Source organism: Herpailurus yagouaroundi, unplaced genomic scaffold (assembly GCF_014898765.1).
Source record: "Herpailurus yagouaroundi ecotype Mexico unplaced genomic scaffold, PumYag 67700, whole genome shotgun sequence".
Taxonomy (NCBI): domain Eukaryota; kingdom Metazoa; phylum Chordata; class Mammalia; order Carnivora; family Felidae; genus Herpailurus; species Herpailurus yagouaroundi.
In genome coordinates this window covers 4364403-4389048 of record NW_024420499.1, presented here as the reverse complement: position 1 = coordinate 4389048, position 24646 = coordinate 4364403, and the positions used below count along the sequence as shown (strand labels likewise).

General features: G+C 44.7%; 1 protein-coding gene across 8 annotated transcripts in view; it reads right to left on the bottom strand.

Annotated features, from left to right (window-relative positions):
* Nucleotides 1–18937: 18937 nt before the first annotated feature.
* CHRDL1 (chordin like 1) overlaps nt 18938–24646 on the bottom strand; it is a 126136-nt gene continuing 120427 nt past the window's right edge. For all 8 annotated transcript variants that reach the window (XM_040468472.1, XM_040468470.1, XM_040468471.1 and 5 more), the window contains 2 exons: nt 22418–22507; nt 18938–19479 (listed from right to left, as the gene is read on the bottom strand). In XM_040468472.1, the coding sequence (XP_040324406.1) occupies nt 19349–19479; nt 22418–22507 (221 nt within the window). In that variant the 3' untranslated portion in view covers nt 18938–19348. The remainder of the gene's footprint in view (nt 19480–22417; nt 22508–24646) is intronic.

The following is a 24646-nucleotide window of genomic DNA, read 5'->3' as shown; positions in this document are numbered from 1 at the left end:
TAAAACACTATTACAATATCACTGAGTATATTCCTTGTGCTTTATCTTTTATCCCTGTGACTTACGCATTCCATAACTGGAAGCCTACATCCCCCACTCTCCTTCACCCATTTTGTCTATCCCCTGCTCCCCTCCCCTCTGGCAAGCATCAGTTTGTTCTCTGTATTTATGAGTATGTTTCTGCTTTTTGTTTGTTTATTCATTTGTTTTGTTTAGATTCCACATACAAGTGAAATCATGGTATTTGTCTTTCTCTGTCTGACTGATCTCACTTAATGTGATACCCTCTAGGTCCATCCATGCTGTTGCAAATGACAAGATCTCATCTTTTTAAATGACTGAGTAATATTCCAGTGTGTGTGTGTGTGTGTGTGTGTGTACCACAACTTCTTTATCCATTCATCTAATTAATGGACCCTTCGGCTGCTTCCATATCTTGGCTATTGTAAATAACACTGCAATAAACATATATATTTTTTTGTAAATACCCAGTAGTGGAATTACTTGATCAAATGGTATTTCTATTTTTAATTTTTTGAGGAACCTCTAAACTGCTTTCCACAGTGGCTGCACCAATTTACATTCCTACCAGCATCACACAAGGGTTCCTTTTTCTTCACATCCTCGCCAACACTTGTTATTTCTTGCCTTTCTGATTTTAGTCATTTCTGACAAGTGTAAGATGTTATCTCATTGTGGTTTTGATCTGCATTTCTCTTAGTAATGTTGAGAATATTTGCATGTGTTTATTGACCATCTGTATGTCTATTTTGAAAAAATGTCTATTCAGGTCCTCTGCACATTTTTAATTCGATTATTTGGGGTTTTTTGGTGTTGAGTTGTAAAAGTTCTTTATATGTTTTGGATATTAACCCCTTATCATTCCAAATACCTTCTCCCATTCAGTAGGTTGCCTTTTTGTTTTGCTGATGGTTTCCTTCACTGTGCAAAAGTTTTTCATTTTGATGTAGTTCTAATAGTTTGTTTTTGCTTTTTTCCCCTTGCCTCAGGAGACATATTTAGAAAAAAATGTTTCTATGGCTGACGTCAAAGAAATTACTGCCTATGTTTTCCTCTAGGAGTTTTATGATTTTAGGTTTCACATTTGGGTTTTTAATCCATTTTGAGTTTATTTTTGTGTATGGTGTAAGAACATGGTGCAGTGTCATTTGTTTTGCATGTAGCTGTCCAGTGCTTCCAGAATTATTTATTGAAGAGATTATCATTTCCCCATTGTATATTCTTGCTTCCTCTGTTGCAGATAAATTGACCGTATAAGTGTGGGTTTATTTCTGGGCTCTCTACTCTGTTTCATTGATGTATGTATCTATTTTTGTACCAATACCACACTATTTGAATTACTACAGGTTTATAGCATATATTGCAATCTGTGACTGTGATGTCTCCAGCATTGGTCTTCTTTCTCAAGATTGTTTTGACGATTAAGGGTCTTTGTGTTTCTATACAAATTTTAGGATGATTTGTTTCAGTTCTGTAAAAAAATTCTATTGGTATTTTGATAGGGATTACACTGAGTCTGTATATTCCTTTGGGTAGTATGGAAATGTTAATATTAATTCTTCCAACCCATGAGCACAGAATATCTTTCCATTTGTGTGTTGCCTTCAATTTCTTTCACCAGTGTTTTATACTTTTCACTAGGTTTTTCACCTCCTTGGTTAAATTTATTCCTATGTATTTTATTCATCTTTGTGCAATTATAAATGAAATAGTTTTCTTTTTTTAATGTTTATATGGAGAAAGAGTGAGAGAGAGACACTGAGAGAGGGGGAGAGTGAGAATCCCAAGCAGGCTTCTCGCTCAGCGTGGAGCCTGATGTGGGACTTGCTCTCACAACTGTGAGATCTATGACCTGAGCTGAAATCAAGAGTTGGACACTTAACCAACTGAGTCACCCAGGCGCCCCTGAAATTATTTTCTTAATTTCTCTTTCTGCTACTTCATTATTGGTGTATAGAAATGCAACTGATTTCTACATATTAATTTTGTACCCTGAAACTTTACATAATTAATTACTTCTCATATATTTTTTGTGCAGTCTTTATGGTTTTCTGTGTATAGTATCATATCATCTGCAAATTGTGGCAGTTTAACTTCTTCCTTACCAATTCAGATGCCTCTTATCTTTTTCTCGTCTGATTGCTATGGCCAAGACTTCCAACACTATGTTGAATAAAAGGGGCAAGAGTGGACATCTCTATCTTGTTCCTGATTTTAGAGGAAAGAGCTGGGACATTTTATCTTCTCTTCTCTGTCTGACCCTCGGACCAAGATATACACCGTTGGCTGCTTTGGCTCTCAAGTCTTTGGACTCAGACTGAATTACACCACCAGCTTTACTGGGCCTCCAGCTTGCAGATTGTGGGACTTCTCAGCATTTATAAATTGCTAAATTATTATATGTATATGTGTGTGTATAGAGATATATAGATATAGATATACAGATATATAAAAAACATACACAGACATACCCCTATATCTTACTGGTTTTGTTTCTTTGGAGCAACCTCACCAATCCACCAACTATATATTGTCTATATGACACCCACTTGAAGTATAAAGAGACAAATAGGTTAAAAGTGAAAGCATGGAATATGACATATCATGAAAACACTAAAAAGGAAGCTTCAATTCTCCCTGAACATACAACATTTTAAAATGTGTATGAACTTCAAATATTTGATCAAAAATGGAAACAAATAAGGAGAAATAGACAAATCCACAGTTTTTATTCCTGAAGACTTCAACACTCCTCTCTCAGCCATTGATATAGCAATGATACAGAAAATCAGTAAGGATACAGAAAAACAGAATGATACTATCAACAACTTGATTTCATTTCCATTTATAGAGCACATGCCCCAACAACAGGGGAATACATTCTTTTCAAATGCATATGGAACATATACCGAGAGAGAGCATAATATGGACCACAAAAGAAACCTTAAAAATTTTCAAAGAATTGGGGCATCTGGGTGACTCAGTTGGTTAAGCGTCCAACTCTTGATTTTGGCTCAGGTCATGATCTCATGGTTTGTGAGTTCAAATCCCACATCGGGCTCTGTGCTGACAGTGCAGAGCCTGCTTGGTATTCTCTCTCTCTCTCTGTTTCTCCCCTACTTGTGCTCTCTCTCTCTCTCAAAATAAATAAACTTAAAAAAAAGGAATTTCAAAGAATAGAAACAATGCAATGATCCTAAAAGAAACAAACTAAAATTCAATAACAAAGATATCTAGAAAATCTCCAAATACTTATAAATGGAAGAAAATTTTTTTATATAATTGAGGAGTAAAAGAGGAAATCTCAAGGGAAATTTTTAAAAATACTTTTTAAAAATGTTTATTGTTTGTTTTTGAGTGAGAGTGTGGGGGACAGGCAGAGAGAGACGGGGGACAGAGGATCTGAAGTGGGCTCTGTGCTGACAGCAGAGAGCCTAATGCGGGCCTCAAACTCAGAACCGTGAGATCATGACCTGAACAGAAGTCAGTTAACCATCTGAGCCACCCCGGCACCCCTAAAAAATATTCTCAACTGAATGAATGAAAATAAAAATACATGTTGTAGCTGTGGGATGCGATCGAAGCATCACTAACAGGGAGATTCGTAGCAGTTAATGCTGATGCAAGAAATAGGTAAGATCTAAAATCGGTAATCTCAGCTTCCACTTCATGAAACTAGGAAAAGGAGATCATATTAAACCCAAAGGAAGCATAGGAAAGAAATGATTAAAAATAAGATCATAAATCAATGAAATTAACAGAAAAGAATGAGAATAAATCCAACCAAAGCTAGTTTTTTTTTTTCCACAAGATCAATAAAATTGACAAACCTCCAGCCAGATGGACCATCACAATAAGAGGGAAGACAGAAATTACCAATATCAGTCACAAACAAAGGAATCTCACCACAGAACCTATAGGCATGAAAAAGAAAATAAAGGGACACCGTAAAGGACTCTATGCCTATAATTCTTCAACTTAGACAAAATGGACCTTGAATCGTCCTATATTCATTAAAGAACTGAGTATATAGTCAGCGCATAATCCAGGGAGGTCAGAGGGAATTTATTAGAAAGGATTACACCACAGAGGTGGCAACTACAAGTCCTTTTGCTATTGCGGTCTCAAGACATTTTGCTAACTAGCAGATCACACATCAAATCTTTTTGTTGGTGAAATGAATGGCATACTGTTAGGATGAATGTTAGAGAAGGGCTCTTATTTGTAAACCTCAAAGTATTCAATATATGTGGATTAGCTAAAACAGAAGATACTCCATATCTTCACTTGAACAGGGCATAAGAATACACCTATGGAGGGGCGCCTGGGAGGCTCTGTCAGTTAAGCTCCCACTTCCGCTCAGGTCATGATCTCACACTTGAGAGATCATGAGTTCAAGCCCCGTGTCGGGCTCTGTGCCAACAGCTCAGAGCCTGGAGCTGCTTGGGATTCTGTGTCTCCCTCTCTCTGTGTCCCTCTCCCATTCGTGCTCTGTCTCTCTCTCAAAAATAAATAAACATTAAAAATTATATATATATATATATATATATATATATATAAAGGAACATACCTATGGATATCCTCCATAGAATAACACTAGTGACTTGATCCCCAGTGGGTCCTGTGCTCTGCCATTAGTTTAGCAGGTTTTCTGACTGTATGAAGCAAACTAGAAACCTACGTACTGCATCTTTCTTTTTTAAAATTTTTTTTCAACGTTTATTTATTTTTGGGACAGAGAGAGACAGAGCATGAACGGGGGAGGGGCAGAGAGAGAGGGAGACACAGAATCGGAAACAGGCTCCAGGCTCTGAGCCATCAGCCCAGAGCCCGACGCGGGGCTCGAACTCACGGACCGCGAGATCGTGACCTGGCTGAAGTCGGACGCTTAACCGACTGCGCCACCCAGGCGCCCCTATGTACTGCATCTTTCATAAGGATGTGCTCAGAGCACATAAAGGGACAGAAACCTAGGACTTCATCAAGCTTATAAAAGTTTTATGATTATCTGTACCTAGTTTGCGAACGAATAATGTCTGCGTGAGGCAAAATTTTATATAAGCCTTTGTTTTTATTGTAATCTTGTAGGGAGAACACAGAAGAGTAGCTAGACCTCGCTCACCACCTCCAACTTCTCTGCCAGCTATCCGTATTTACCAAATACTATTTCTGCTTTACCAAGTGACTTACGTCAGTTTGCATTAGCTAAGTAGTATGTTAAGCACTTTGTGTTCTCTAACCCATTTATTTCTCAAAGCAATGTTAGGGGACAGGAACAGGTAATATGATAAAACAGTAAGGTGAGTAAGATGAAGCTGGGAGAGAGAAAATGACATACCCAAAGTTATACAGCAAGGCCAGGGACTCGGGCTGTCTGATTTCAGTGCTGGTGTTTTCACCACTCTACTCCATTTTACTACTTGATGTTTTTAATCATCTCCACAGAATATACAAAGTCAGATGCGATGAACAAGAACCACCTTTGCGGTGCCTGGGTGGCTCAGTCGGCTAAGTGGCTGGCTCTTGATTTCAGCTCAGGTCATGAACTCATGGTTGGTGAGACTGTGCCCCATATCGGGCTCTGTGCTGACAGTGTGGAGCCTGCTTGGGATTCTCTCTCTCCCTCTCTCTCTCTGCCCCTACCCTGCTTACTCTCTCTCCCCCCGCTTCTCAAAATAAAGAAACAAACATTAAAAAAAATAGGAACCAGCCTTCTATGGAGCTGAGGACAGGCCAAATTTACAGTCCCTGGATATTAGAGGTATCAGGGGCTCAGTTATGGAGAGCTTAATATGGCAATCGTGTTGACCTCAATACTCCTGATGACATTTGTGGTTGAGTTTTTTTTTTATTTTAAATGACATCTTTATTGAGATATAATTTATAATGCATAAAATTCATCCTTTGATGAGTCAAGTGTACAATTAAGTGGTTTTAAGTAGTATATTCAGAGTTGTGCAGTTCGTCTCTGTTAGCCGTTGTTTGGGGAACTGGATTCTTTTGTATTTGTGACATTGGCCCAATTTTGACTAATGGCCTATTGTTTGGCCATCTCTGCTCCAAAAAGTCAAACCCTGAATGTTCCACCAGCTTCCTCCAGCGTTGGTCTTTGTGGAAGTCATTCAAAGGAACATTTAGGGTGGCTCCCTGAAACATGAGCGTTTTTTTCATTTTTCTTTTGTCAGCTATTAACTGGCCCTGCCCAGACCTCCTACAGAAAATAGATCTGTGAGGTACATGGGAGAGGTTCCACCCTACCCTGCTGGCGCAAAAGTATCTTCAGTATGAAACTTTCAAAGAGATTAAGCTTCCTGTTTCAATCATTTCTTCTTGTTAAAACACTGGTTCCTACTCTGAGGTCACAACCAGGTTGACCAAAGGCTTATGAAGGAGGCATTTTGTCTTACACATGTATTCACTACTACGACGAAAACACGCATGGCTGATGTGATTAATAAACAGCAAAGGCTCCTAAACAGGTGGCTGAATCCCCAGTAACTTTTTTTCATTATATACTTGCTTAATCAGCTGATACAAAAAGTACAACTACCATTACGGGATAATCAGAGAAAGTTCTGATGGACCAAAGAAGTCACATAGACTCAGAAAAGTGGAGGGACCACTGAGTTAAAAAAAGACTCTTCTTCAGAGGGTATAAAATTTTCACGTGGTAGGGGGTCAACTTATCAGCAGGCATTAACACAACGATCTTAATTAATTGGATCGCTTCCGGGCAGGCCATTGAACAATTCCATCCTAAAAGCAGAGTGGGGATGAGAAATGGTCCCAGGCAGGTCTAGTGGGCTAAGGAGTTCAGCACTTGGAGTGCCATGTGTGCTTGGGGAAATCAATTGTATTCGTATTTATGACAGTAGCCAAAGTTTGATGGATTATTGTTTGGCTGGTACCACTCCAAAGAGCCAAACCCTAAATGTTCTTGAGTGTTGGAAGACACTCGAGGGGAAAAAAGAAGGTACTGAGCACCAGGGGTGGAGGGTGAAAGAAAGGAGGAAGCTGCCAAATATGTGATCAAGACCAAATCGGCCCACTTCTTCGTTTGTTGGGAGGGCGAGGGGATAGTAATATCTACTCTCAAACGTTAGCAGATGACTTCAGACTTCCTTTTCTTTCAAGCTTCTCCTTTCCCTTTGTTCCTTCCCAGAATCTCCTCCCCTTCTACTTGTTTGCAAACCTTCCCCATCCCATCCAACCCAGAGTCCGCCTTCTATCCAAAGCCGTTCAATCAGCTTGAATTGTCTTGTGTTTTTCTGGAGGGTTCCCTCTCCAAAGTTGCCAGAATGTCTCAATATTCTTGGAGCTTGTCCTCAGTTTCCAAAACTTCAGGGCGTCCCATCAGCCACAGTTCTGACTGCAAATGCACACTGACCTTTTCCTTTCAACCAAACACCCTCCTCCTTCCCCGTTGCATTGCATCAGAGCCTCCTCAAGCCTGTTGTGTTGCTTCAGGCATCCCCCTGCCTGTGGCTTGGGGTTAATATCTGGTCCTTTCCAATCCCACCCCATGTGATTGTGTCTTTGTTTCAGATCCAGGAGAGTAATCATACTCAGACTGGATCCCCACTAGCCAAAGCAGAAGAGACATTTGAGGAAACAATTGGCCAGCCCCTGCAGAAGGGAGTTTTGAGTTGCCCAAAACCAGCTGATTGCCTCAATTGTCCTCTCTGCCTGACATGACCTCAGAGCCATAAGTGGCTACTTTCCTTGGCCCTAATAAGGCAAGCGTACAGCGACTTCAGTCGCTTGAGAAGAGGCCATATCCCAAGAGAGAGCTAATTTTCTTAGAGCTAATTTTCTTAGAATTGCAGGGTAAAAAGCTCTTGAGAACCGGGCTGAAAACTGGGTCTGCCTTTCTCCAACCTCTTTCCGATTGCCACCTAATGACATATGGCGGCGGGGGGGGGGGGGGGCCGGGGGAGGGCTGAGGTGGCGGGTGAGAGCAGTCTACAGGGTACGGTCAATAAGGAGGTACGTTGTTGGCAGGAAATTTAAAACAATAGTAGAACCAACGAAAAATTAGTCAGGCTTTTATTATCGCCATGCTCCAGTAAATTCTAAACAGTGTCAGTGATAAAATACTAACCACTTTGGTTCCACGCTGCCTCCACGGCAGCACCCATGTGGTTCCCTCATCCCCTCAGGAGAGTCGCACTTAAGGCTGAGTTTTCAGGCAATACTTCAGATTCATATCCTTTTCCTCCTTCAAACTCTATGTCTTGTGTTCCATCCCCTTAGGACCCTGCTCTCTATTTTCACTAGTGGGATTTTTTTCCCCTTTTTTCATGTTTTTTAAATGTTTTTATTTATTTTTGACAGAGAGAGACAGAGAGACAAAGAGAGAGAGACAGACAACGAGTGGGGAGGGGCAGACACAGAGGAAAGGCAGAGGATCTGAGGTGAGCTGAGGGCCCAGAGCCCAAGGCGGGGCTCAAACTCACGACCTGAGCTGAAGTCTGACGCTTAACTGACTGAGCCACCCAGGGGCCCCAGCGGAATTTCTTTATAGGGGAGGAATTACAGTGGGTACCCAGCTGTCCCCTACCAGGAGCACCTACATTGTAACAGGAGTCACCTGAAGAATCCATGCCGCAGTCCAATCCTTGTTCAAACTCTCTCAAAGCAGTGAAACCTTGTTTGCAAACAGAATGTAGTGCGGAACCCCAACTCCGAAGTCTTCTTCAAGCCTCACCTTCAGTGTCATCTCCTCAGGGAGATCTTCCTTGTTCCTCCACGCATGAGAAGGACAAGTCCTTATGAGCTACACTGTCATAGTACCTTGGTCTTGCCCTTTCACACTCCCCTTGGAATTACTTGTTCAGTGTCTGTATTCTCTGGTACACCATAACCTCTGTGCAGGCAAATACCAGCCCTCCCTTGTCCACCATCGGAAGCCCGGAACCAAGCACAGTACGTGGTCCTCTGGAGGTGTTCCATAAATGAACGTATAAATGGAAGTGTTTGGGGGCGCCTGGGTAGCTCAATCGGTTGAGCGTCCGACTTCGGCTCAGGTCATGATCTCGCGGTCGGTGAGTTCGAGCCCCGCGTCGGGCTCTGTGCTGACAGCTCAGAGCCGGAGCCTGCTTCCGATTCTGTGTCCCCTCTCTCTCTGGCCCTTCCCCACTCATGCTCTGTCTCTCTCTCTCTGTCAAAAATAAATTTAAAAAAAACATTAAAATGGAAGTGTTTCTATTACTACAGGCTGTAAGTTAAATGCACATTGGTAATAGCCATGACACATGCCACACTGTGGGCTTTTATTGAAATTATGGTCATCAACAATCCCCAGGTCATTTTTTTTTTTTTTTTCAGAACAAAAAACGTGGTCCATCAGGCTTTCCTACCTTGTAGTCACGTGGTTACATTTTAAAACCAACTGCAGCGATCACAACTCCCGGATTATAGTGGGTAGATTTATTCCTCCTCTCTGTGGCGCTAAAATCAGATTCTTGCTCTTACTCAAGCCTGGCTGAAGTCTGGTGGGGACATCTTCTCTCCTTTTCTATACCAGGACCCCCAGAGGGCTTCGCCTTTTTAGTTATCCCAGGTTGGCACTTCCTTCCAGACAAGGCGCAGGTTCAATTTTCTGCCTGAAAAAAACCCAAGCCTTGGCTGCTTTCCCCTTTCTTTGGACTACGGGAGTTCAAGAACAAATGGTTCACCGAATTTTCAAAAATGGAATTTGCTGTGCGCTTGCTATGGGCTTGTCACTATCACGAACGCAGTACATTATCTCATTTTAGTCTAACGCCAACACTCTGAAGCAGAGACTATTCTTATCCCATTTTGCAGATAGGGAATCAGAGCTTAAGAGATGTAGGGAACAGGGAGAAAGGGAAAGAAATGTGAATCATTTGCATGTGTTAATTCCCTGTCTTCTCTTGGTATCCTGATGGGAGTGGAGTCCTCACTAGGATTGACCTTAAGCTTCTGATGTAATTTTATTATTTTTTATTTGTTTATTTTGGGAGGGGAGAGAGAAAGAGTGGGGGGGAGGGGTAGAGGGAGAGAGAGAGAGAGAGAGAGAGAGAGAGAGAGAGAAAGAGAGAGAATATTAAGCAGGCTCCATGCTCAGCACAGAGCCCGATGTAGGGCTCCATCCCATGACTCTGGGATCATGACTTGAGCCGAAATCAGGAGTCTGATGCTCAACCAACAGAGCCACCCATCTGCCACTGATTTTATTAATTGTGGTGATTCTTTGAACAGAAGTGAACATCTTGATTGCAAGACTGCAAATGGTGACAGCCCTTCTACAGGGTTTTTCTTTTTTTCTCAGTCTACCTCCTGATGAAGCTGTCTGCCTACATGGATACATTCCCGATTTTCAGAATTCATTTCTAAGTGCCCCCTTCCAGGGCTAGCTCATGGCCACGGCCAGGTGAGTGCCAATGGACAGCCGCACAGACAGTTCTCAACAACGCCATTAGAGGAGCAGCCCCTCCCTCCTCACCAGGCCTCCACCACTGTGGAAGCTGCTACATCCCACCAGAAACAAACCCAAACCTGGGCATTTCAGAGAATTGGTAGGTTCGGAAGTAAAAGGACAAAGCTGCCTACGTCCCCGGCCCCTACCCCCCGCCTAGCAAACCTTGCTCCCCCACCCCCAACACACACACACACACACACACACACACACACCTCCCTCCTTTTGCCTCTGTTGTCAGGAGGTTTTCACTGACTTAAGCCCTCTGCCTGTAATTTCGTAATTGGGGAATTCATTTTGAGGGTAAAAAAGAGTAATAAAGTCTTTATTTTATTTATTTATTTATTTTTTAACAAACCCAGCTTTTTCAAAAAATTTTTTTCTTAATGTTTATTTATTTTTGAGAGACAGAGCATGAGCTGGGGGAGGGGCAGAGAGAGAGGGAGACGCAGACTCCAAAGCAGGCTCCAGGCTCCGAGCTGCCAGCCCAGAGCCCGACGTGGGGCTCAGACTCACGGACCTTGAGATCATGACCTGAGCCGAAGTCGGCTGCTTACCGACTGGGCCACCCAGGTACCCAAGAGTAATAAAGTCTTTAAAAGTGAAATGGTATCTGAGGGTTCAGCAACTCTCTCACTTCACTAAATGTGCTTCCTTCCTAAGGCCCAGACGGCCGTCCTGAAGGCATTCAGGGTCTGATTGTTGAGGTCCTTACTGGTGGAGCCTGTGGTTCTTTGTGGAGCAAGGCAGGCCTGGGTCTGGGATAGCTGGATGTGAAGGGCAGAATGACAGGACTGGACTGGAGAGTGCGTGATAAAACAGGAGGCCGTCAAGTACAAACTCTTGTCTTTGACATTTTGCCTACAGCCTGCTGCTCACCGCCTCGCAGTGGCCCCACCCAGAAAGGTGAAAGGAACCTCCCAGCTCATTCCTCTCCACTCCTCACCACCCGCCCTTGCCCCCAGGACTGAGCTTAAGCAGGTACTAATTAGTACTATATATAAAACTTGGTTACCTTCAGGGTTCAAGAGGCTTGTGTGGACTGGCCCAGGAATCCAAGCATCAAATCAAATGATGTTTCTATAAGAAAATGCCTGCCGGATTCTAACTTTGGGGTCAATACTTCATTCCTAGATTGGGGACTGTTTATACTTGGAGGCAATGCTTCCACACTGTTATCTACATTAACTTGAAACCAGGCCTTGGGTTCTTGTCCATTTTGTGAAAGCTCCACACACACCATGTTTGAGTCTAATTATTCACACACACACACACACACACACACACACGGATAGAGATCTAATAGAGATCTAAGTATTGTAACATGCACTACAGTTCTTCTAAATATTACATTGCAGTATGATAGCTATGTAGAAATATAGATACTACTTGTCATCCACAATATTGATAATATTTTTAGTGAGAATGCTTCACCGCTGTGAGGCCTATGCCTCAAACGTGGAAAAAAATCTATGTGTAAATCTGATTATTTGGGAGTTATTTTATTATTTAATTCTTTTTTTTAGTTTATTTATTTTTTGAGAGAGAGAGTGAGAGCAGGGGAGGGGCAGGGAGAGAGGGAGGGAGAGAGTTCCAAACAGGCTCCACACTGTCCGTGCAGAGCCTGACACAGGGCTCCAGCTCGTGACTGTGAGATCATGACCTGAGCCGAAATCAAGAGATGCTCAACTGACTGAACAACTCAGGCACCCCCTTTTGTAAAAAATTTTTTTGGAAGGGAGTTATTTTGTTTTGTTTGGCTTTGTTATTATTTCTTAATTTACATCCAAGTTACTTAGCATATAGTGCCATAATGATTTCAGAAGTAGATTCCAGTGACTCAACCCCTATGTATAACACCCAGTGCTTATCCCAAGTCCTTAATGCCCCTTACCCATCTAGCCCATACTCCCACCCACAACCCCTCCAGCAACTCTCAGTTTGTTCTCTGTATTTGAGAGTTTCTTATGGTTTGTCCCCCTCCCTGTTTTTATATTATTTTTGCTTCCCTTCCCTTATGGCCATCTGTTTTGTATCTTAAATTCCATATATGAGTGAAGTCATATGATATTTGTCTTTCTCTAATTTCACTTAGCATAATATCCTCTAGTTCCATCCATGTTGTTGCAAATGGCAAGATTTCATTCTTTTTGATTGCCAAGTAATATTCCATTGTGTATATATACCACGTCATCTTTTTAAAAATTTTTTAACATTTATTCATTTTTGAGAGACAGAGACCCAGAGTGAGTGGGGGAGGAGCAGAGAGAAAGGGAGACACAGAATCTGAAGCAGGCTCCAGGCTCTGAGCAGTCAGCACAGAGCCTAACGTGGGGCTAGAACTTACGGACCATGAGATCATGACCTGAGCTGAAGTCTGACGCTTTACCGACTGAGCCACTCAGGCACCCCCCACAGCATCTTTATCCATTCATCTGTCGATGGACATTTGGGGTCTTTCCATACTTTGCCTATTGTTAACAGCGCTGCCATAAACATTGGGGTGCATGTGCCCCTCGAAACAGCACTCTTGTATCCCTTGGATAAATACCTAGTAGTGCAATTGCTGGGTTGTAGGGTAGTTCTATTTTTAACGTTTTGAGGAAACTCCATACTGTTTTCCAGAGTGGCTGCACCAGTTTGCATTGTCAACAGAAGTGCAAAAGAGATCCTCTTTCTACACATCCTCACCAACTTGTTGCCTGAGTTGTTCATTTTAGCCATTTGGACAGGTATGAGGTGGTATCTCAATGTGGTTTTAATTTGTATTTCCCTGATGATGAGTGATGTTGAGCATTTTTTTCATGTGTCTGTTAGCCATCTGGATGTCTTCTTTGGAAAAGTGTCTATCCATGTCTTTCACCCATTTCTTCACTGGATTACTTGTTTTTTGGGTGTTGAGTTTGATAGTTCTTTGTAGATTTTGGATACTAACCCTTTATCTGATATGTCATTTGCAAATATCTTCTCCCATTCCATTGGTTGCCTTTTCATTTCACTGTGCAGAAGCTTTTTATCTTGATGAGGTGGTGGGGAGTTATTTTAAAAGACGCCTTATGGCAAATCACTTTGCAATGCAAACAAGCACTTTTTCATTTGTATTTGTTAACCAAGATTTTATTAGTTTTTCTTAGAGGGGGTTACAGAGAAGATGTTCTGAAGGGCTGGGTAGCCCCTGGATATTTAAGTAATCTCTGGACTGCTTGCTTTCTCAACCAGAGAAAGAATCTCATTAGATTGACTATTCACTTGCCAAATATTTACTGAATGTCTAAAAGTGCTGGCCCCTGGGTCTCCGTCCTTTCAGAGCCCTCCAGTCTAATCAGGGAGAGCACGGTTGAGCAAATCCATCATTTTTACGCATACAGTTGACCTTTGAATAACATGAGTTTGAATTGTACAGGTCCACTTACATATGCAAATTTTGCATGGTCCATCCAGTATTATAAATGTATTTTCTCTTATGTTTTTCTTACATTTCCTTTTCTCTAGCTGACTTTACTGTAAGAATACCGTACATCATACGTATAACACGCAAAATATATGTTCATCGGCTGTGTTATCCTAAGACTTCTGGTCAACGGTAGACTATTAGTAGTTAAGTTTTGCAGGAGTTATATGTGAATTTTTGACTGTGCGTGGGGGGGGGGCTGGCACCTATAACCCCCAAATTATTGAACGGCCAACTGTAATGGCATGTACAAGGTGAATGCCCTCAATGTCTTCATCTCTATTTTTTTAAATTTTTTTTAATGTTTATTTTTGAGACAGAGAGAGCCAGAGCATGAACGGGGGAGGGTCAGAGAGAGGGTGGGACACAGAATCCAAAGCAGGCTCCAGGCTCTGAGCGGTCAGCACAGAGCCCGATGCGGGGCTCGAACTCACGGACCGTGAGATCATGACCTGAGCCGAAGTCAGACACTCAACCGACTGAGCCACCCAGGCGCCCCAACCCTCATCTCTAAAATAGGGCCAGTAATGTGATGTACCACACAGTGCTGTGGTGAAGATTAACTAAGAAAACATGCAGGTCAACAGATTGCATTACAGAGACAGGCACGAGGGAAGTGCTTTGGTTATTTCATAGGAGCATGTGGGAGGGTACACGAAGTGTGCCTGAAACAGGTGGACCAGGTCTGAGATGAGCAATGCAATTTTTAAAAGAGGAGTAGGTGTTCATTAAGTAGAAACATCAGGGGATGAATATTCCAGGCAAAGGGAGCTGCGTGCAAAGGCACAGAAGTACTAAGGACATGATAAGTTCCAGAATATCAGAGTTGGCCCGGTAGAAGGATACAGTACATAGGGGAGAAAGTATATATGGTGGCAAACCAGAAGGGGAGCAGGCCAGGCTCCACAGAGGAGGTAACATTTCGACTGGGTTCTTGAAGGATGAGTAGGAGTTTGCCATCCAAAGGCAAGGGAAGAACAGTCTGGTGGTGGGAAGAGCATATACAAAGGCCTGAAGTTGTAAATGTGTATGAAATATTTGGGAGACAGTGTTCTGGAACTGGAGCTCTGCATTTAGGGAGTCCTGTCTCCCATGGAGAGGTTTTGGGGGTATCTGAGCTTGTTTGGCTGACTGGTGGGGTGGGGCCCTGCATTCAATCCGCAGGAGGGATTCAGTGGGGAACGTAAGCAGTACATGTGAACCATAAGGAAGAAGGATTAGGAGGATGGTCTCATGTCTGTCTCAGAGGCTTATACTCAGCACAGGCTCTGCCTACAGGCAGCTGAACCCTGACAAAATGGCTGCAACTGGAAATTGAAGGACTCGTTTGCACGCAAACTCCAGGAGACTCTGAGGCACGAGAAGACCCTGACTTGGTCTACGTAACACAAACTCAAGGACTACGTGTTAAAGTGGTTCAGTGTAAGGTGGCAAAGTGTAACATCACAGGTGGGGAAGGAGGAGGACACTCTCCGCTTGTGCACAGGATACAGTGCCACTGGGGAAGACTGAGGATTCTGGGGCACCGCCACCATTGCTGGCACCTCTAGGCCTGCAGAAGGAGCACCCACCAGTCATATCATGGTGGGCAGTGGTAGAAGCAGTGGGCAGCCATGTTCTCCAGCAGGTGCCCATCACAGAGTGGGGGTCCAAAGCAAGAAAGGAATGAAAGCATGGGTAACATGTGGTAGCAGGACGTATCCTTGAGGCCAGAGGAGATAATCTTTGGGACTTCCTGGGAATCACCGGGAGGTGGAGACTACAGAGAAGAAAAGATCCTGCAAGAGGAGAGATATGCAAAAACCAGTAAAGATGGGCCACATCTAGGAGACCAAATGGCTAGGACTCAGTGAAATTTGAACGTGGGTGAGGGAAAGGGAAGAGTGCCAGAGGGACCCAGCTATCGGGTTTGAATTCTATGTGGTTCTCCCACTGGAGGTGGAGTAATGTTGGGATTTTGAACCCACCATTCCGGAAGATGCTGGGTGTAAGGGTAGGGGGCAAGCTAACAGAGATGAGGGGAACTAGGTAGAGCTAATGCACAGTAAGGGGTTGGCACCCAGAAGCCAAAATTCAGTCCAGGTCGTAGGTCAAGAATTGTGGGTTTCGAGGGCTCAGCATGCGAAAATGGCTTCCCACACACCTCACACACCAGGATAACATTCTTTCCCCCATACCCTTCAATCTTTTCCTTTCTATAGGATCCCTTCCTTTAGTATTCAGACATGGTCAAGTATCTCCCATATTTAAAACAAAACCTTTCCTTTGACCCCGTATCCTTCTCCAGCTACTTCCTTCACCTTAGCTCTCCACTCTCTGTAATGAAGCTTCTCCAAAGGGTGGTTCCTCCACTCACTGCTGGCCCCTGCTGCCATCCCTCTGCCAACATCTCACCACCAATGACTTCTGTGTTGCTAGCACCAGCGCAGTTTTCTGTCCTTATCTGACATTTCAGCTCTCATGATGTCTGTGATGGCACAAATTTAACCAGTGTTAGGGGTCTGAGGGAACTTAGTTTGGATCAATATATACGATGAAACTCTTACCTTGCTTCCTATAAAAATGTGCCACCGAGCAGCACACCGAAATTGAGGCCTTCCTGAAACCTAAGCCAATGGCCTTCTTTCCCCCAATCTCTTAAATGTCTTGGCCTAAAGTAGAAGCCAGAAATAAATGGCCATTTTCACTGTCGTGCCCTTCTTGAATATCCATGGTCATAAATGAACGTTTGGTAATCACTTGACATGCGCTGGATAATTAAGTCTCACGGCACAACTGCAAGCAAAAGGCAATAGTACCACAATTATCCCCATTTTAATCATATTTTTTAATGTTTCTTTATTTTTCAGAGGGAAAGAATAAGCGTGGGCAGGGGAGGGGCAGAGAGAGAGACGGAGACACAGAATCTAAAGCAGGCTCCAGGCTCCGAGCTGTCAGCACACAGCCCGACGCGGAGCTCGAACTCACGAACCATGAGACCGTGACCTGAGCTGAAGTTGCAGGCTTAACCGACCGAGCCACCCAGGCGCCCCATTATCCCCATTTTATAGATCGGGACACTGACACAGCTGTTAAGCACAGAGCTGGGATCAAAAACACGGATAGGCCAACCGCAAAGTCCCCACTCTTAACGACAATGCCACAGCCTGAGAGGGGTGTCCAGCCAAGTGGGAGACAGCCGGGCCCATCACCTACCACCCAGTCCCAGGTCAGCACCGACCAGAGAGTCAATCACTCACGCAGCATTCCTGCAGATGATGTTTCAAAATTCACCTTTTTATTAATTTAAAAATCCAGAAATACAGCGACTACATAAATAAGTACCCTATTTAGGTACATGTCCCGTGAGAAGAGTAAAGGGCTAATACTGTGACGTTACTCTTACTTGTGTACACGAGTTAACTATGACATGCCTACAACTGCTAAGTGGTGTTTATGGTCTTTGTTGTTCCAAGTGTTTATGATACAAATAAATATACAAGAAGAACCACATCCGTTCCTCTAACTACAGGTGGCTCGGCCTCATCTCCCCACGTCCCACTGCCTATACGACACCGAACGCTGGGTTTCCACGTTGGCCGAGCACAGCTCCCCAGCTCATGCTTCACACGGCACTTTGTAAAGGTGTGTCCCAGCACCCGGGGGCAGAAGTCTATCTAGGGAAGCTCTCTGGGTGTTCCCTTATGGTTGAGCTTTCAGAGAACACCTGGGTGGGAAGGCTTTGGGGTGAGTCACCCAGAAGGGGAAACCACCGCTTGCTTTGGGATTCAGTTACTTGTTTCCACACTATGGAAATACTGCCACCTCTGGGAGGGAGGCAGCAGCTGCTGAACACCGTTGTCCCCCTCCTCCGCAATAATGCTCTGTGGCCTTTCAGCCCCTGGATGTCCTACCACCCTCTCCCGCGGAGAATATGAAGGAAAGGTTGGTAAGAGGCTTATCCCATAAAGGCCTGGCCACGAGGCGCTCCTGTGTCTCCTAATTTAGGAGAACAGCCTCCTTTATGCCAGGTTGCCATAAAGACTGGGCCCGATTGCTGTCAAATGCTGTAAGGAAACCAGTGTTCCTCTCCCCTATGGTCACGGAGTGGGAAATACAGGATTTCTGGGCCCCTAATATTTCTGAGTCTTCATTAGAGTTCATTCATGCCCCTCAGAAGGGATAAATCTAGGAGGCAGGCTTGAGATCCTTGTGGAGAATTCAGAGTTTTGTCACAAAGATGATTTCTAAAGCCAGGCCTCAGAATGGAGAGCTTCTACTTCTGGGATTGAGCTGCAAAGAGGCAGTTTTCAGAGCAGCCTGGATTAGGATTCATGATTCAGATCTGGGCTTGGTGGATGAGAGGAGAGTGGTAGGAAGGTTTAGAACAAAGATCCTTATCAGAATTTCCATTTCCTCAAAGGAGCAGTAATTCTAACCCACAGGTTCAGGGAGAAAAGCGAAGCGGTCTCATCAGGGAAATGTTAATTATCAGAAGATGTCAAAATCAGCTCCTGTAACTGGAGAAATTAATTTCAATTTTTGGGCTACCGAACTAGGGCATCAGGGAAATTAGCTGACCAACCGTTTACTTCAACAATTATTTTGTTTTACGTGGATTCGGTTTCTGAAGATTTTACCCAGTTCTCACTTTTTGACGGGGGCCCCCACAGGTTCAGGGAGAAAAGCGAAGCGGTCTCATCAGGGAAATGTTAATTATCGCTTCCAAGGGAATGCGACCGTGAAATAGTGTTTTTGTTCTTCACCCTTCCATCAGAGTCGGTGACTTTAGCAGCCACACCACTGACCTAAGGGTTGAGCCTTCTGCTCACAATTCCTTCTTTATCTTCCTGAGTACCCACAACTTCAAAGCTACCTGGGAGCCAGGCAAGAGAAAGGAGGGGGGAATCTATGCTGGCTGTGCCTCAGAATGAAGACTGCAGTTTAGTCTGTGTGTGTGTGTGTGTGTGTGTGTGTGTGTGTGTGCGTGCGTGCGTGTGTGTGAGGATAGGGTGTTAATTTTTTTAAAAAAACACAAGACATTCTAAAACTCAAAGAGTATGATTTCATACAAATATTTTCTCTGTACTACAGAACTCCTACTAAGCATTTCTCTCCTGTTTCTTTCACTGGAATAACTTTCTAGATAGAAACCCTAGGGTTTTGTTTACTCTTTAACCTGTAAAGAAATGTGATTCTCCCAGAAACTTAGAGCAGTGCTGTGGTGTTCTATCCCTCTTCCTCCCACAAATAATTCAAGACTCTCCCAGTCTCTTTGGAGGACATGTTTAAGGACTGACACATAAAAGGAGCAAGTTATGCTGTGCATGGCGTGAATAATAAACTGCATTTGAGTTTGGGGTTTTAGGGCACTGTTGACTTAAGCAAAATAAGCCTGCAGTCCAGCTGCGGCTTGATTTTTCTTGCTCTATCCTATCCAATACCGCCTGTCTCGTCTAACAGTGGCCCTTTTCAGACCTTTCCAGGTACAAAACCTTGACCAAATCTTCAAGCTCAGTTCTGCACACACGACTCGAACACATCTGGCTGATCTGAGCTTCTCCTTCGGTGAAGATCTTCCACTGGCCTAGAAAGCAAACACAAAGCAGCCCAGAGAGGTAAGAGGAGAGCACAGCCAATTAGGAGTGTGACCAACCTAACCCGATCCTTACCCACTCACTTGCCGGGAGGAGCTGGAAGCCAAATGTCAGGGGGTTTCAGCAAAACAGCGCCCAAAACACTTTTCTGGGGACAGATATGGAAAGTGGGCCACAGAATGTTCATTTCAACACACAGTATTTGTAAGAATCCCAAGAATAATAGGTAATTGCCTCCAGAGTCAAACCTAAGTATTATTTTTGGAATTTTTACAGTATATTTAGCATTTGTAAAATGCTCCACTATCGGGCTGTTAGCTCTTTAGGTGATTCCCTTGGGACCAGGTCAAATAAGGCACTTTGGAAAACAGTACCTGTGCGTTCCCGAGGTCCCGCTTACTTTTCAGGGGCAAGATACTGGTGTAGGTGACTCGATTATTTAGTGCTCTTTTTTCTATTCCTGCCCTTTGTTTAAAAAACTGCCCACCTCGGTCTTCTCCTGTGCTCACATGCTGTCTTAACACCCCCCTCTTAGGATCCCTCCCATTCTCTGTTTTCTCCTCTCCCTGTCAGCATGTCCTTACCAGCTCATCTCTTCCCCCATTCCATCATGCCAACTGAACGAACGGTCTTGAGTGCACTCCCCGTGCTGAGCACTGGAAACCATTCTAGATCACCTCTTTTTTCAACCGTCCCTTTTCTGACTGCCCTGGTCCTTGAGTGGCAAGATCTTCCTTCTCCTTAGTGTCATCTTGCCATGGCAAAGAATCTTCATGACAAACCGTCCACCCTGGATACCCACTTTGGGTCTTTTTCTCCCTGCTCTCATGGCATTACAGCCTAGCGAACCCCTAGTCCAAGGTCAGCGAGCTCCTCTCAATCCAGAGCCAATTTTGAACCACTTTTCTTTCCCTAGCCACAGAAGAACATGACCCTCTTCATTAAGGACTCCATTTCCCTGCTCCTTTGTCTCTTGGGTTCTTCACTTTTCTCTGTTCTCTCCAACTCAGCGGGAAAGGAGAGAAGGGTCGGGCAAGGAACCACCTTGTACTGAAGCCCTGCGGTGTGCCAGGATCTGAGAGCCACATGACAGAAAGGGCCAGGCTTGTTGTTCTTTGTCCCCAGGTGACCCCGCAGGATTGTCTCATTACCCACTTCCTTCAGCTGCACACAGTTGGGGGCACACACCATCTACTTCCATTATACACCCTCAATCCCATTATGCCTAGCATAGGGCCTTTCTCACAGTAAAAACAAAAACATGTTCTTTGAAATTCATCGGTAATTTAAAAAAAATCACATCATTCATACCAGACCCTAGACTCTGCCCCCTTCATTTCCAACCCCTCCATATGAATTCTCCTACCGGGCAGTTTATGGTCTATCAGTCTCCTACAGAATACACAAGTAACCTCGTTAACCCTATTTCCAGCTGCCCACCGCAAAACTCTGCTCAGATGGCCTTTATGTATCTGAATGTAAACATGTTTCAAATGAAACACATTTTTTTTTTCTCCCCGGCAGTACCTGCCTGTTCCTCAGAGCCTCCCCTTGGCAAATTATCACTATTCACCCGGTCTGTAAAATTGTTACTCCTGGAGTCATTCCAAACTCATTTCTCTCTTTGTAGCCATCTTGATGATTTAAACTCAGAGGTGTCCCTCACCGTGACCTCTCTTCCCTGGTCCAACCGACTTAATACAGTATTTTAATTCAGACTACCATCAGCTACTTACCGCCGACAGTCCACTTTCCAGTCCACACAGCAGGCACCTCTTTCTAAAAAACATATGTGCACACACCGTGCACTTGCTTAAAGTCCTCCCCTGGGGTTCTCTGGCCTGGCAATCAAGTCTAACTTCTCAGCATGGCATAATGGGCTCTTTGGGATATGATCTCATCAAAGTAGGTACACCATAAATCCATCTGCTAGCCAAGAGACATCTTTGCAGAGCATCATTTTTGTTATCAGTAGGCCATTTGTAAATCTGCAGCAACCACCGACGCAACTGGACTTCCACGTGAACTTCTCACCGGCTTCTTCCAGGGCTGCCCGCCCCCCACATTTCTTGTTTGTTCCTGGCAGAGTCTCCTTTTAGGCAGCACCCTCTCCCTGAATTGATTTCCTGACCTGTTGCACAGACACACCCTTCTCTTTCAAAACACACCTCCTCCCCGAAGCCCACCTGGCTCTTGTCTCCTTGTGCCTTGCAGATTCCCCTGAGTTCTCAGGTAGTTAACTCTTGAGAGCTAGGCTGATTCACGGTGAAGGTATTTTCATGTTCTGTCTGGCCCATTAGAATACCCGGTGGATACAAATTCTGGGCCTTTTATTCCTTCAGAAGTGCTGGCCACCTCCCAGCGCCTAGCAGTATCTAGTCCTTAGGCTCCATCCTGCTTTAGAAAGAGGGAAAGCTGCCGACCTGCTTGAGTCCCTGAGTGCTTTTAAAGAAACATGACCCCCTGGGGGCAGTTTCAAAGAGTCAAACAGACCTTGGTAGGACACAGGAATTGAGACACTTTCCTTTTCCATCTCCCACCCCCACCGCTGGAGGACACATCCTTCCAGAGGTCAAGTCTCCACAAGTGTACCAGCCCTGGACTCCTGTGAGCTTTCTCTGACCTTCTTGACACGCTGGGGTTAGCAGTTTTCTTTAAAGATATCCAGGAAACCTTGACTCGAGGTAGCTGATGCTGAGACTACATCTGGATTTGTATTCATCGGGTCCCAGTTTTTCAGTTCACATTCGGACCCCCCGCTCCCCCACTGCCGAGTCACCCGGAGAAGAGACACAACAGCCTCTAAGGTTGACATTGAGCACTGCTAATGTTCACTAAGAGCACAAGCGGACCTTGTTTGGGGCTATGCTACGTTGAAGACTGGAGGCGTTTTCCAAGGAGGAGCGAAGAAAGACAGGTACCACTTACTCAGCGTTGTCCTGGTCACCAGTTTGAAGTGATGGAGCTCCTCAAACATCCTCTTGGAGATCTTCTCAATATGGAAGTGCTGGAGGATGCCTGGAACCAAGTAAAAAGTGGGGGCAGGTGGTCAGGCCCTCCCTATCTGGAACCACCACCCCCTTTTTCTGCTTGGGCTGGGCATATCATCTCATTACAGGGGCTTAGGAGTATCGAGCTGGGCTGTGTAATGTGCTTAACCAGGAACTTGGATGGCTCAAGGGTTATAATTGACTCCATCTGTTTCTTTGGCTCACTGGCCTCCCCTTGGTTCTCCAGAGGATAGAGATATAGCAGATCGTGTTGCTGACCATGGGACCCCCTCCTAGGGAAAGCCACATGGAATCGGACATGGGTGCTGGTGGGAGTTGTTATAGCCAAAGGCAGTATTAGAAATTCTGCCCTTGCCCCACTGTCCAGGTAGTGAGAGCCAGCAGTGGGATTGAAGACAGGTTGTTTGTGTAAATGGAGAAGCCATCCCTGTTCTTGAACTCACTGAAAAGCATATTTTCCTTTGGGAAATCTTCACAGCTCCTTTGGCTTTCCCTTACAGAAAATGGGGAAAGTTAAAATAAAGGTGGGGGGGGGGGACACAGTCTCAACTTTGCCTGAATAGTTTTTATCAGAATAACACATAAACTGCAAATGGCCTTGCAGTTAAAGAGCAACATGTTACCAGCCTACTTAATCCTCAAGAGGTCTAGAGAAGGCAACGTAATTGAAACCTGGGTTATCCTCTGCTCACCGAGCACAGACCGCGGCTGCCCAGCCCTGAACAAGAAGTCCTTCAGATGCTACCCCAGCAAGCATGGAAAAATATCCATGTGCCTCTAGGGGGTGAGCGATGTGGGGCAACCAAATATTGGGGCCACTGTTAGGGAAGCCAAAAGGACAGGGCTTAGTCCTAGGTGACCAGTTACAGAGGAGCTAGGGAGTTAGAGATGGAACATGGACATTCCTAGGTATAGAGCAAAAACGAACACAGACAAGAAACCTATGTGTGTTCTAGCATATTTTTTTAAGGGGTGGGAAGGAACTCATTCTTTCAGGCAAGAGAAGTTGTGAAAAGGGAGAGGAAGAAGCCCTAGAAATACTCGAGCCATCGTTTCTCAAAGTATGGCCCGAGTGCTGCCTGAATTAGAATCACCTGGCCGTTTGTTACGTGTTGAGGTGCTACCTAAGGTCTACTGAATTCACGTCTCTTGGATGGGGCCAGGGAGCTGTGTTGTAAACCGGCTCCTTTACAGGGTATGTAAAGCTCCTCAGTATGATGCGGAGGCATACTAAACTTGGAGCACTCTCGAGGCTTACTTACGCAGGAGCCAGGAGAAAAAGGATGTGCGCTGTTTCCCAGCTGAAATCTTACCTCTTCACTTGGATTCCTAGAAAACGCGGCCAGCCTAGATCAACACTAGCCTTGTTATCTGTGGGATGGTCTGAAGGGCTGTAGGATCACAATGAACACGATGCGGCTGGCTATGGCAGTCGGGGTGAGTGATCAGAAAAGGAACTGGACGGACAGAATGACAGGGATTGTTCCTCTGGGCGAGACGCTTCTTGAGGGCGGGGATGAGGTTTTCAGTGCGTGTCACCCCAGAGTACATAGCGCGATTTGAGAGACGCAGCTTTGCACTGAATGGATGGATTTTCCTGTTTGTTGAGGTTCAGATGGGAAAAGAATGGGTAGGCTACAGTTTGGTAGGCTGACGTCGTGGCTGTGCATTAGAATCACCTGTGGAGCTTTAAAAACAAACACTTTTGTGGGGCGCCTAGGTGGCTCAGTCGGTTGGGCGGCCGACTTCGGCTCAGGTCATGATCTCGCGGTCCATGAGTTCGAGCCCCGCGTCGGGCTCTGTGCTGACCGCTCAGAGCCTGGAGCCTGTTTCGGATTCTGTGTCTCCCTCTCTCTGCCCCTCCCCTGTTCATGCTCTGTCTCTCCCTGTCTCAAAAATAAATAAAAAAACGTTTAAAACAAACAAACAAACAAACACGTATGCCGAGGCCCCATCCCTGGCCGATCAATCAGCAGCCCTGGAGGGAGGCTCAGGCATTTGGTATTCACAAAAACCTCTCCCACGTGATTCTGATGTGCAGCCAGGGTTGCAAAGCACTCCTCCAGCCTTTGTTGGTACAAGAAAGACAACAAGCCCCAAGGGCCAATGCTGACTTTTTGGACCAGGTCATGGTTAAGGGTCAAAG